We start from the raw sequence: 13,471 nt of genomic DNA on the forward strand, positions 1-13,471 counted from the left end.
AAAAAAGAAAATCCAATTAGTTGCAGATTCATGCTAAGTCCAGGATCTCTCTCTACCACGGTGGTATGGATTACTGGGTTAGAGTTGTCTCTTGAGCAGTCTACTTAGAGTAGACTTTATTTAGGCAGTGACTTAGATCAGTGAATACTGTGGAGACTCAGAGATGATGGTTGATGATTTTTTTTGGTGGATTTAGGCCAGTGTTTATGGTACATTTCATCTTGGAATTGTAAGTGTGTGAGAGCAGGACAGAGACAGAGAAAAAAAGAGCAAGTCAGCAAGTGCATTTGTGCTGCAAAATGAGCAGACAGGATCTGACTGAACACTGGAATGATGGTACATACTGTATGATAGTGATACAGCAGCATGTGAGAATCTGTATTTATAAAAAGTCAGGATGTGTGACATGGTTCAGGAGGATAACTACATCTTTTATTATGTGACATATATTTTAGAACTGATTAGTCATTTGACACACAATTGTAAACAAGGAGAATTTGCATTTTAGTGAATCACAATAATGAAATGTTTATTAGCTGTAGTGCAGATTTATAGGCTGTTACTGGGAGGTTTAACTGTGACTTTGTGTACATGCAAACACATCAGTATGCGGTCTAGAACATTCATAATTATGATATGGCAGCTGTGCATACAGACAAGTAAAACTACTGTCCTCACTGTTCATTTTTCTGTAGAAAATCATCTAATTACATCCGATTGAACGTCAGAAATACTAAATCATTACCGCCATTCATCGTCGCTATCAAGTTTTATTCACTTCTATCACATCTGTCGGTATCAGCAGATCCTCTATCCAACCGGCATTTATTCTCCTTATCTTCTTTTTTTATCACATCACCTCACATTGCTCCACAGTGACAGTGTTTACTTGCAGTGATCACTATGCAAATAATCTACAACAAACAGAAAAACCCTCCGTTCACCAGTGCTCAAGTATACACTGTCAGTCTTTGTCAATCAGCCCACTCTCACATCACTTAATTGCTCCATTTATAAAAGGAGCTGCATGTTTAAAATGGCTGTCAGATGAGCTGTTTTTTGAGAAATGAGCAGTTTTGTCTTTGTCATCTCTAAAACCAGTGGCATAATGTCATGCTCTGCTAAGCAGCCGTCCCATTTTCTGGTTTGCTGCACAGTGTACAGCCCTGTAGTTAATGAAGGAGTCTGTCCTCAGACTGGACTAGATGAACATAACTAGGTATCCTGCCTGCATACGGTCATCTGCTTGGCTGCATTTTACATATAGTATATACTGTGTAATATACATACAACCACAGTTTGAGGAGATAGAGGTTTGAAGTTGCTGAATTTGTGCATGTGTGACAACATGATATACAATAACACATGAAGATTCAGTCACAACCTCCTCAGCAAATATATTCATTTGCTGTGTGTACAAATGTGTGTACAAGTGTGTGTTCCTGTGTTTGTGTGTGAAGGTGGTGTCTCAGACGGTCAGTCTGGTGGACTTATCCTGCTACAGCCTGGAAGCCGTGCCTGAATACCTGTTTTATAGCCAGGATATCACCCATCTCAACCTGCGACATAACTTCATGAGCCTTCAGGGGCCCGGGGGCCTGCTCAACCTTCCCAGGTAAAGGCAAGCCTGTAAGCTGAAGAATTTTATACAATCATCTGCTAATAGATACAACAGAGCAGAAGAGACAATCCTTCATCTAGGGAATGAGGTCATGTCCTTGTTTCAGAAAGCATCTGTTTTGTTGAAACATTTCTGTACAGAAGTAAATCCCTTTTTTGGTGCTGTTCTGTAGCTGTTTTTGTGCTTCGCTGCTCAAACTGAGACTGTGAGACTTATCCAGTGTTTGATAATCAAACAATAGTCTCTCTAGACATGTATTTTTGCCTTGGCATTTTTACTGATGCACTTTTAGTGTTAATGTACCCCCTTGAGCTGTTAATTGAGCACAGTTAAACTGCACACCACTGCTCACACCTGCATTCGATTATTATTCCCAGCTAATCATTTGGCTCAGTATTTCACTATGACATGATTATTGCAATGAACATTATTTGTGATATATTGCATATATCACACAGCTTATGTAGTCATCAGTTAATGGTTTCATGCAATAGAAAGTGTGTTTATTCAGCTGGTTTAGGCCAATATCTACTACGTTACCACAATGTGTTGTATGCTTGGTAATGTTTGCCACTTTCAGTCTTTACTTTCAGTTTTTGCGTTGCCCTTCCTGGTTGTGTATTTATAATTTGTATGCAAAGATAGAGCAGTGTTGTGTGAAGTCTGACTATTATGATTAATGATAGAGGAGTAAGAGGAAGTTTACTGTGGAAGATGTAACTGTGTAGCAGAGCAATAAGCACTTAATTCTCCTGGATGCAAGTGATGACTGATGTACACAAACACATTGGAAGTAATGCTGTTTTTTTCTTTCCGAGGCTAAACCATTCTGGGCACCACCTAAGTCAAACAAAAGTAAAATCAATGTAGAGAACATCAAAACTCACAGTAGTTGTTCCTCAATGGAGTCATTTCGCAATTTGTGTTTTTAAGTGTTTTTGGATATTGTTGCTCTTGTTGTTCCAGATATTTGTACTCAGATATTATAATAAGAATGATCCAGAATTATATGAAATTATATATATAGCCTCTGCTCTATTATCTTCTCATCTTTGTTAGAAAAATAAGGCACCAATGGACATATAGTCAATGCAATAGCTAATAGCATCCTTTCTTTCCTGCCACTGTTTATGTCTGAAGCATAAAACAGCATAAAAAATAGACAGACTCTTGTGGGGAATTAAATTGAGCTGTATTTTGCCAACTATCTGTCTTATTATTCACATGCATTGTGCACTGCATTCTCACAGCAAATAGCACTGCAGACAAATGGAGCACTAAGAATGGGGACTGCAGGACCAGGTCAGCTAATAATCTGGTGCTTGTTGTGCTACTGAATCGTGCGCAGACATTTTCATTCCACTCTGAAGCTGGGGCACAGTCAGTATCAGCAGATCCTCACAGTCACCGCAATTTTCCAGTATTATCTGTTGTACATTTCAAAGTGCTTTTACTCTTCATCTGCTGTTACTCAAATGAAAGCAGCAGAAATAAAAACTCAATCCATCTCTAGTTGAAATGTCTGCCTTTGATTTCTGTTTGGGTAAAGAAACATAAGCGCTCTGCTGTCTTTCTGTGCACCTTTTGTCTGGCGCTGTTTCTATGATCTGGATCACAGTCAGGTAGACACACCTTCAATATGTGGATGTTCACATACAGTTGCAACTCATGCCTGTTACAAGGTTAATTTTGCAAATGAACTGTGCAAAGTCCAGAAAAAACATGTTAAACAAACTGAGACAATATTTGTTGTTGTTGCCTTATAGATTTTACTTCATTGATCTCATATAAGTGTTCATTTCCACTCTACTGTTTTCTCTGTCTTCAGGTTTTCTCAGCTGAAGAGTTTGAACTTGTCTCACAACCGTCTTGGTGTATTTCCTGAGTGTGTGTGTGAAATCCTCTCCCTGACTGAGCTCAACCTCTCCTGTAATAGTCTCCACACTGTCCCTGCACAGATAGGCAACCTTCAAAGGTGACACACACACACACACACACACACACACACACGCACACACGTTTACACAATAACATATTCATAAATAAGTGTTTCACTTAAAACTCTTGGTATAAAGACAGTGAGAGGCAGATACATCACACTTTGAACATATGTTTTTCAACAGGAGATGATTCGGTATAATTATACAGATTCCTCAGAGAGGATGATTATTTTGGATATCACGTGTAAGGTGGCTTTGAAAATATCAACCACATTGCACATTAAAAGTGAATTATCTAGAGTTAGAATTATCACTTTTCTGGGATGGATATCATTTGTATTCATTCTGAAGTAAAAAAATTTTTTTTTTTTCTTGTTAATAGTTGTTTTTTAGGTCTTATTTTAATATTTATTTTTACATTTTGTAGTTTTATTTTCAGTGTTTCTGTATTTATTAGTCAATAATTTGTCAGATATGTGTATTCATAATGTGGGCTGTTGTTGAAAGACTTTTATGACTTTACTAGAATGTGTTAAGTTAAAATATTTTGTCATGGTACCAGATAAAGATCAGGATGTGACTCTATATCATGTCTGTTTCTGTCCTGGATAGTGCAGGGAAAACCATGAATAATTCTAACAAAACATGGATGCCACCTACTTTGAAAGAAAAGAAAGAAAAAACATGCATCCTCTCTATCTTTTAGCCTGCAGACGCTGTCTTTGGATGGAAACCATCTCAGCTCCCTGCCTGAGGAGCTGGGCGGCCTTTGCCAGCTCAACAGCCTGGGGCTCTCCTTCAACAATTTCTCTCACATCCCTGCTGTGTTGGAGAGACTCAGCGCAGTAGACAAACTGGCCATGGCTGGGAACAGAGTGGAGAGTCTGGAGTTGAGCACTCTGGCCGCAATGAGCCACCTGAAAAACATTGACCTCCGGTAAGAAGAACAAACAGCACCTTGATCTCAGTGTCTGCATTTCCTTTATATTGTCCTCCTCTGTCTCTGTATTGTCTTTATACACCAGTGTGTTCAGTGTGTGACATGTAGCAAAGTCAGCCTCTGTCAGTTTTGATGAAATACGAGGACAGGAGGTTCAAATCCCTTCAACACAAAGAACATTCTCTCAAATATTTCAAACTTAATCTAAGTCTAGGTAATGTCTCCATTCCTCTTAGCTATCACCTCTTGTATAACATAAATTCTGAGATGCCAGGTTTGTAGAAATACATGATTTCTTTTGTTTTTTTACTATATTTTTATTGTTGTTTTGGATTTTGTTCAGTGCAAACATAAGGGACAATTGGGGTACACTGACCACAAAAAACCCTTTGTGACCAACAACTGGTTTTAGTAATGTGACGTTGAAATGAAAATTGTCCATTTCTCCCATTTATCATAACACTGCCCTTCTTGAGTCCTCAATCTATGGGTCAGAATCTCCATCTCAAATATTCCGTTCACTATTTGTAGCCAGTTGTTAATTGTAGGTGGTTCTAATCTGCACCATTTTTTGGTAATAGCCTTTTTACAGGATGCTAATAGTATTTTAAACAAATATCTATCATTTTTAATTACATTATTACCAATAATATATCCGAAATACATCACCAAACATGTTTTTGGGATTGCATAACTCAATATCTTAACAATTGTTGAATATACATTAGCCTTTTTGAACCCTCCTGTTCAAAAAGGCTTTTTAGTCTCCCACCTGACCCAGGACCACCACAGACTGATTACACTCTATGTATTCATCATAACGTACTCCATGTGTCATCCCCCCCCCCCAGTCTCTCTATATCTCTATCGCTCTCTCTTTTCTCCTCCTTTACTCTCTCTCTCTCTCTTTAACCCCAACTGGTCAAGGCAGACAGCCATCCTTCAGGAGTCTGGGTCTGCTCGAGGTTTCTGCCCGTTAAAGGGAAGTTTTTCCTCGCCACTGTCACCAATCACAAGTGTTTGCTCCTGAAGGATTCTGTTGGGTCTCTGTAAACTTAATTTGATTCTGATTTGAATTGATAAAGCACTTTGTGACTCTGTCTGTGAAAAGTGCTCTATAAATAAAATTTACTTTACTTTACTTACTTACTTTACTTATCCTAAAATGAAGTTTAGAACATTACCAAAAGACATGTACATGATTTACATTGACATCTCCACGTTCTCTCCAACAAGGTTGAACTCTGGACACATATTTAGCTGTAATTTTAGGAGTTATATTCTTCCAGCAATGTTCCCTCCATATTCTTGAAGAAGTGGTTGACTGCTGAACTCCAGATATTTACCCATTCTATCTCTAAGACAGCAATTCCTAGGTTTTTTTTTCCATTTCTGTTTCACATCCAAAGTGTCACAACCTCTTTTGCCCATTAAATGTTTGTAAAGAGAAGGTATAAACAAATACATGATTTCATTTGTACAGTTCACTCACACTTGGAATTGTCTCCTATCAAATACACGTGTCTTCTGAGCAGCTTTACAAGAACAGTAGGGAGTTAAGTACCTTGCTGAAGGAGAACTCTGTGGTGGGTAATCAGTGGTAGGAAAGCACCTCTCATTGATTTTTCTTCCGGCTTCACAATCAAACAAGGGTCCAGTGCTCCATCAACATCCAGCCAATAACTTCACCTTGAGAGTTAAGTTGTGGAAGACTATATCTATAACGGCAAAGTACATCTGCAGCAAACCTTTTATACATGTCATAAAATAATTGCTGAAAACATATGAAAAACTATGTTCTGCTTAATTATAGAATTAGTCATTTGAAGTGCTTAATGATGCACTGAATCCATACATACCCTTCAGTGGTTCTGTTCATTAATGTTGAGTTACTACACCCACAGTAGTCCTAAACATAACCTATTTTTAATGGTGAAGAGAAAAGGTTGAGGGCTAGTTGGATTTATTCCTATGCAGAAAAATACAACTGGTACAGCGAGAAAATTAGTTTTGGTCTGCGGTATTTATTTGCGTTTGACTCGGCTTTCGCTAATCAGTAACACTTTCTGCTAATTTACAGAAACTGGAGGAATAATGAGCATTGTGTTACAGACTGAGAGGAACCAGACTGATCAGAGTTCTTTGATCACGGCTCTGCTTGCTCAAACATGTCTGGCTGTAGAAGTCCAAAAAAGCTGCTAGACAGAGCATCTATTTTTCTGGTCGTAGTGGTATTTGGCACTTGAGAGGAGATGCACCTTTCCCACATTTGGGCGTGGTTTTAGCCCCTTTAACAAACATACCTCCAGCCTTTCAGAGCACTGAGTACTGCTTATTCTGATACTGAATTTTACAGACCTCACACAAATTCAGCTGGGGGTGTAGTAACAGAGTGACATTTTTTGGCATGACAAATGAATACATTATAAAATCTATTACTCGTGTCATTGCTGCCAGGTAGAAACCTCATAAGTCCATTTTTGGTCTTTTTTTTTTTGCCATAAAACAATTTTATTGTTCAGTCTTCATGTTGGTCTGATGGTTTTAGAAATATTTAACCCATGAAAAGTGTTGAAAACAGTTTGTGACTACATCTCTTAACTCCATTCATTTACTTAGAATATATGTTGTTTTTCCCAGTTTCCTGAAAAATAACCCTTCTGGACATAAGAGGTTTAATATAACGATATAATACCATATTATGACTCAAAAGTACTATTACAATATAATTATTAGTCACTTTAAATAAAAAGCTTCACATCTAGTTAGTTTTTATTGCCTCTAAGAAATACATGTTAAAATCTGTCACCACTATCTTAAACATCCTAAAATAATTTGAAAGTACTCTAGCTTGTAGAGTGCACTCTCTACATTTAGATTTTTAGATGTTGTATTAATATTTAACCTCAGGCTCTTCATCTGGTGCTGTCTCTCTTGCTTTGCAGTGATAGTTACTGTAGTTCTACTGTTTAATGCAGGTTGAATGGTCTGCGCTGGGTGAAAAGTGAAAACTTAGAGGCAGTGAACCAGGTGACGCAGCTGGACTTGCGGGACAATTGCTTGGACTCACTAGATCTGAGCACCGTCTGCAACCTGGAGACTCTGTGCTGCCAACGCAACCAGCTGGGGACACTCACACTCAGCGGTTTCACACTGCGCATGCTTAATGCCAGCAGCAATGGTGAGTCAAACAGAGCATCAACTATCTGCTATTATTACCTCACTGGCCTCATGTCTATATGCACAGGACCTTTCTGTCACATTCATTTTACAAATTAGGCTGCATGAACTTTAACTGGAAGATGTTTGGCTGCTGATTGTTTCTTTTATTTTCCCACAGGCCTTACAACAGTCAACATCTACCCAGTCCCTAACTTGCTGACACACATGGACCTATCGCAGTGAGTTCTGACTGGGAATAAGGAACATAATCCCTAAAGTAGAGACTGTGAGGTCTATAAGTAGTAGCTTTAACTTGTTTTTCATTCATCTGGCCCCAGTTAAATGTGGAACTGCATTTGAACAATAACATTAAGTTGACATGTCACATTTGACATCCTCTTTTGTCAAAACAGTGCTCACCTGCACTTCATTCTTCTCTTTTTCTTGCATTATGTGAAGTTTTAGAACAGTTCCACATGATTTATAATCAACACTTTTGACTGGTAACCTGTTATGTATCCCTTCACTGTATTTTATATCTGCAGTAAATTCTATTTTGCTATTATGAAAAAGGTAAAGGAAGTATTACTATATGTGCTCTTAGAAGACAAATTCCAGTTCTGCTCAGTTTGTATGTGTTTTTGTGTATTTGTGTGTGTTGAGACAGGAACCTTTTGGAATACCTTCCTGACTGGGTTTGTGACTGCAGAAAAATTGAGATGTTGGATGTCACACACAACCTCTTATCTGAGCTTCCATCCAGGTTACTGACCTTTTTATGCTCAAGCTTCATCCTGTGTGTTGCATAATGTGAATTTATTCAACCTAATCTAATAAGCAGCCTGCTATCATGGCCAAAATGAGAAGGTCAGGTTTCTAATTGTACAGGATTAGGCCTTTAAATTGCTCTTTCTAATGCCAGACTGCTTTTCATAATGTTTATTTAAATATTTGGCCGGTGGAATGACAGAAATTAGCACAAACAGCTGGTATGTGTGTCTTTGTGGAGGACAGTGTCTGCTGTAAAGCATTGTCATTGTATAGAGCTTGGCTCAGTGTTACCATCATTCACTGCCAGGCATCAGCACAGGCATTTGCATTTAAATGAGACAGCAGAAAGCGTTTCCAAATGAGATAATATTCCTCTGTCCACTGTACCCACTTATGAGTTTTGTGTTGGCTTTAGGGAAGAATAAAACATCCCCGTGCAGGTCTGTTTAAAAACCGAGCGGAACAGATCAATGATAGATTAATTAGCATGGTTTGCCGTGTCTGACAGTGCCCACGCCACCGGTTTTATAAGTACTCCAATCTCCACATGGAGACGTGTTCTCTGGTTCTTTGCCTTTTTGCTGGTGTGTTCCTTTTTTTTTTTCTTGTACTGATCTGGCTCTTAAATGTCTCTGCTGGCCTTCAACAGGCTGCTCAACAGCTTAAGTTTGAGAAAGCTGCTGGCGGGGAACAATCGTTTGCAGAGAGTGCCTGACCTACTTGACCACGTCCCTCTGGAAGCTCTAGACCTCCAACACAACAAGCTAACCGAGCTCCCAGAGAGTCTCTTTTACAAAGCCTTAAAGTGAGTCTCATCCTTTTTTCTGCTCCTTCTTCATCCTTTTCCTTCATGTCTATTTGTTTAAGTCCTTCATATTATAACAATCCTTAAGGGCTCAAACCTGTAGTTCTTCTTTCAAACTTTAACCTCTTTACTGTTTAGTTGCAGTTAACAGTTACTGTATCACAGCTCATTGTTTTGGAGATCTGCGTATGACAGCATTGTGGCCTAGATCAATGGACAGATCCAGACCGTAACTGGAGCTTCATTTGCCCTACTATTTCCTGTGTGGTAAATCACTTAACACCCATTAGCAGTTCAAGCTCTCTAATGTACTTTACCGTCTCTAATGCTGAATGGTAATGGCAGTGACTGCTTTTTGCATGATGGGATTCCTGATATGCTGTCTAAGAGCCATGCAGAGAAAGCAGTTACACTCCAGATTGACGGAAAAGGCGTGTAGCCAAAAAGTGGGATTATGACTAAACCTTATTCTTACTTCACTCAGCTGCCTAAAATAGCAAATTTATAGAGTAAAACATCAACTGTCTCGTAATATTTGTAAGGTTCAGAAATCACGGCACTTTAAAAAAAAACATCTGACTGTTTTGAAACAACAACGTGACAAGGCCGCTCCCTTCTGGGTCAAAAGGACAGATTTCATTATTGTGTGTGTCACACATAGACAATGACTTAACACAAATTGTTTAAGAACCTCAGCAACTCAGATTACTATCCATTTTCTCTGAGCACCTTCAACAGTAAGTCAATGCTGCTCTTTTAAGGATACATTTACAGCCTGTGTTTAGAGGTGACAAAAAGAAGCACAACAGAAAATGTTAAAGGCCAAACATCCATCAACCACAATCTGTATTTTCCTCTGTCTGTGTTGTATTATTTATATGGTGTGTCTACATTGTCACAGTAATCCCAGCTTTAACACACTTTGTTTTTTGTGCTCCCTGACAGTCTGAAATACTTAAACATGTCCGCCAATGCCCTGGAAAGTATCCCTCCAAGCAGCCAATCAGAAGAGAGCTTGAGCACTCTCCAGGAGCTTTACCTGACGGGGAACAACCTGAATGAGAATTGTGGTGCTGTGCTGGTAGGACATCAAAACCTGCGGGTCCTTCACATCGCCTACAACCAGCTGCTGTCCTTCCCAGCCAGGTGAATGAAAGTGTTTGGATTCTATTGTCAGTACTTCTGACAGTCTTACCAGCTGTGCTTTTTGTATTTTTTTTTTTTTTTTTTTTTACAGGATTGTTTTACTTTATGGATTTATTTTGAGAATCACTACATAGCTATAGATGTCACTGTTTAAGTGACAGCTTAAACACACACTATTTAATTTTTGTTGAGGTCTCAAGGTCTAAAACAATAAAAGATAGACGCCCCATTGTCAATGAAATCTTGGTCGAAATCATGGTACAGATGAGGTAACATGTCAAAGTTTACGTTAACTGACATATATTCATGTCATCTACATGAAATATCCACAGGTAATGTTAAATGTTGACTTATACATCAATAAAGTGGATATGAAAATATGGACAGGTCACCAAAGTTTTTTCTGGAAACATTTGATGTAATTTAAGTACACAAGTCAACAAGGTCTGAAACTTTGACATAGCTGTTGCATGATATTGCTATAAGACGCTATATATGTACAGTGAATAATGCAAGTTTTCTGTTATTTGCAAGGTTATGTGTACTTCCTATGAATTAATGATAATCTTAGTATTGTGTATCTTTAAATCACTGCATTTTTACTGCCATGGTTGTGTGTTTAGCAAACTGAGTAAACTGGAACTGATGGAGGAGCTTAATCTAAGTGGCAACAAGCTGAAGACGATCCCCTCCACTGTGTCCAGCTGTAAGAAACTGCACACGCTCATAGCTCACTCCAACAATATCACTGTCTTCCCAGAGATACTCAACCTGCCTGAGATCAAGGTTAGAATAATTCTGGATTTATTTGTGTTACCTCTGACAAGTGTATCTGATCACAGAGGTGCATCCCAGCTCATATGTGATTTGTTTATCTGTAGCTCGTAGACCTGAGCTGTAATGAGCTGACTGAAATCCAGCTGCCTGACTCACTACCTGCCACTCTGCAAGAACTGGACCTGACAGGCAACAGCAGCCTGATGCTGGAGCACAAAACCCTCAACCTGTTCAGGTGACTCACACAGTGAATACATAATGGAGCAATTGTGTTCCTTGATATGAAAAACCTATACTGTTTTTCTTATATGTACTACATTAATGAAGTTGCCATGTCATCATCATCTTGGTCATTATTTCTGAATTTGTCCTTTTTAGTCACATCACTACCCTGAAGCTAGACCAGAAATCCACCACAACAGGAGACTCACAGACCGTCTCCACTCCATGGAATCATGGATATTCTGAAATGAGTGGCCAAAGAAACAAGTGAGGAACACTGTGTATCTTGCGTTGTTATTAGTTTTTTGCTGATTCAAGATTAGTCACATGCATAATTGTAGAGAAACAATATCAGTTTTGCAGACATAGTTGAGAATATAATAATAGTATTGAAATTTGTGCCACATATAGGAGGTACTTAACTGTATGTTCAGGATGAAAATAGGGTAAACTCTTTGAATACAAATAAATAAATAAATAAAAATATTGGATCAGTGGCAAATTACATCAATTTACAATTAGCAATATATATGCAATGCGTAAAAGGTGCTGAGATGCAAAAGTACAACCTCGAACAAAAATGTCTTGCTCGAGGCTGAATAAGTCCAAAACAAACATATGGAGGTAGTATTTAGAAAGACAGTATTCATTTTTTGCTAAAAATGTGATCCCTAGTCACTCTGAGTCGACACGGGGCTCCTGTCATGGGCTGTTATCCTTTACATGTAATCACTCTGTTGCCCAGTATTCTTCTGCTGGGAAGCAACATTACAAGGATAGAGCAGGTTTCTGCCACTGAGTCAATATCTAAATCACTGGCAGGCGCCTAGCACTCAGTAGATCTTTGTAAGGGCTGCTCTGACAGTGTAGAGCCTAATAATTCTGTTGGATCTAATGGATGTAACAATGTAAGGTACATTTATAGCCACTGCAAGGGCCCACACAGCTGTGCCTTTTATCAGCTGACACCCTTTGCTTTTTACTGGCATGTATGAGGTTTACCTTTGTATGGTGGTTGCTGAGCTGTCTGTTTGTGTGCCTTTTGTTGGGAATAGGTTGTGTGTGTCTGTGCTGGCTGTAGACCAATTTGGAGATGGTGTGGAAGCATGCTATGGTATCTTTGATGGAGACCGCAACGAGGAAGTTCCAAGACTGCTGCAGTGCACCATGGGAGATGTGCTGTGCGAGGAACTGCAGCACTCCAGCGTTGACACTGTGTATATGTGCAACACTTTCCTTACGTCTCACAGGTAACAGCTCTTTGTGGGTCAAATGACAAACAGATTCTCATTGCAGTTTTATGGGTTACACTGTAGCTTTGTTGTTTGTTTTTGTATGGGACAGAAAACTGGGCATGGCTGGACAGAAACTGGGTGCCTCTGCATTGCTATGTTACATCCACCACGAGCCTTCAGATCCAGGAGGCCTCTTCAGTCTCACTGTGGCCAACGTAGGGACCTGCCAGGCAGTGTTGTGCCGTGACGGTCGACCTGTTCCACTCTCTAAGGTTTACAGTTTGGAGAACTGCACTGAGGAGATGGACAGAGTTAAACTCAGTAAAGCCATTATTACAGAGGTAAAGTACAATGTATATATTTACTGTGTTCCATTTTTACACTTAGTTCAACTTTTAATCTAATATTTGGAAACACTAATGTCCACAGTAATACAAATATGGTGTAAAACTACCATTTTCTGGCCTCTTGCAAACAGAATTTAAGGTCACTCAAACAGCGAGACAGTGTGGAGATTTGAAAAAACTTTGCTTTAAATGTGTGGAAAAAAAGAATTTGGGAAACTATTACATAAAACTAAATTTGTGTTTGCACATTTTTTGCTTTGTGTAATGAGCATGAACCTGAAGAACAACAACAGCAGATTTAGGCTGATTTCATTACATTTGGTTATTGCTGCCAATCACCATTTTGAACTTTAACTTGGCATTTGTACCCTACTTAAAAAGCTTGTACAGTTATTGTTTTATCACCAGGAAGACCAGCACAGTGTTCTTCTTGAGTATATTTTGAAGTGTTGCTTATGTAGACATTACCACTGCCCACTGACCCAATCTTACTCGTTCAAGTGTT

At 38.9% G+C, this 13,471-nt stretch overlaps 1 protein-coding gene across 1 annotated transcript in view; it reads left to right on the forward strand.

Annotated features, from left to right (window-relative positions):
* Positions 1-13,471, forward strand: part of phlpp2 (PH domain and leucine rich repeat protein phosphatase 2) — a 46,185-nt gene that overhangs the window by 26,465 nt on the left and 6,249 nt on the right. The window contains exons 6-18 of the mRNA XM_030127071.1: positions 1,461-1,615; positions 3,450-3,596; positions 4,268-4,498; positions 7,480-7,682; positions 7,842-7,902; positions 8,331-8,426; positions 9,084-9,239; positions 10,185-10,385; positions 11,009-11,171; positions 11,267-11,397; positions 11,541-11,651; positions 12,440-12,634; positions 12,729-12,960. Coding sequence (XP_029982931.1) covers positions 1,461-1,615; positions 3,450-3,596; positions 4,268-4,498; positions 7,480-7,682; positions 7,842-7,902; positions 8,331-8,426; positions 9,084-9,239; positions 10,185-10,385; positions 11,009-11,171; positions 11,267-11,397; positions 11,541-11,651; positions 12,440-12,634; positions 12,729-12,960 — 2,082 coding nt within the window. The remainder of the gene's footprint in view (positions 1-1,460; positions 1,616-3,449; positions 3,597-4,267; positions 4,499-7,479; positions 7,683-7,841; positions 7,903-8,330; positions 8,427-9,083; positions 9,240-10,184; positions 10,386-11,008; positions 11,172-11,266; positions 11,398-11,540; positions 11,652-12,439; positions 12,635-12,728; positions 12,961-13,471) is intronic.

This window comes from Sphaeramia orbicularis, chromosome 3 (genome assembly GCF_902148855.1).
Source record: "Sphaeramia orbicularis chromosome 3, fSphaOr1.1, whole genome shotgun sequence".
NCBI classification, from domain to species: domain Eukaryota; kingdom Metazoa; phylum Chordata; class Actinopteri; order Kurtiformes; family Apogonidae; genus Sphaeramia; species Sphaeramia orbicularis.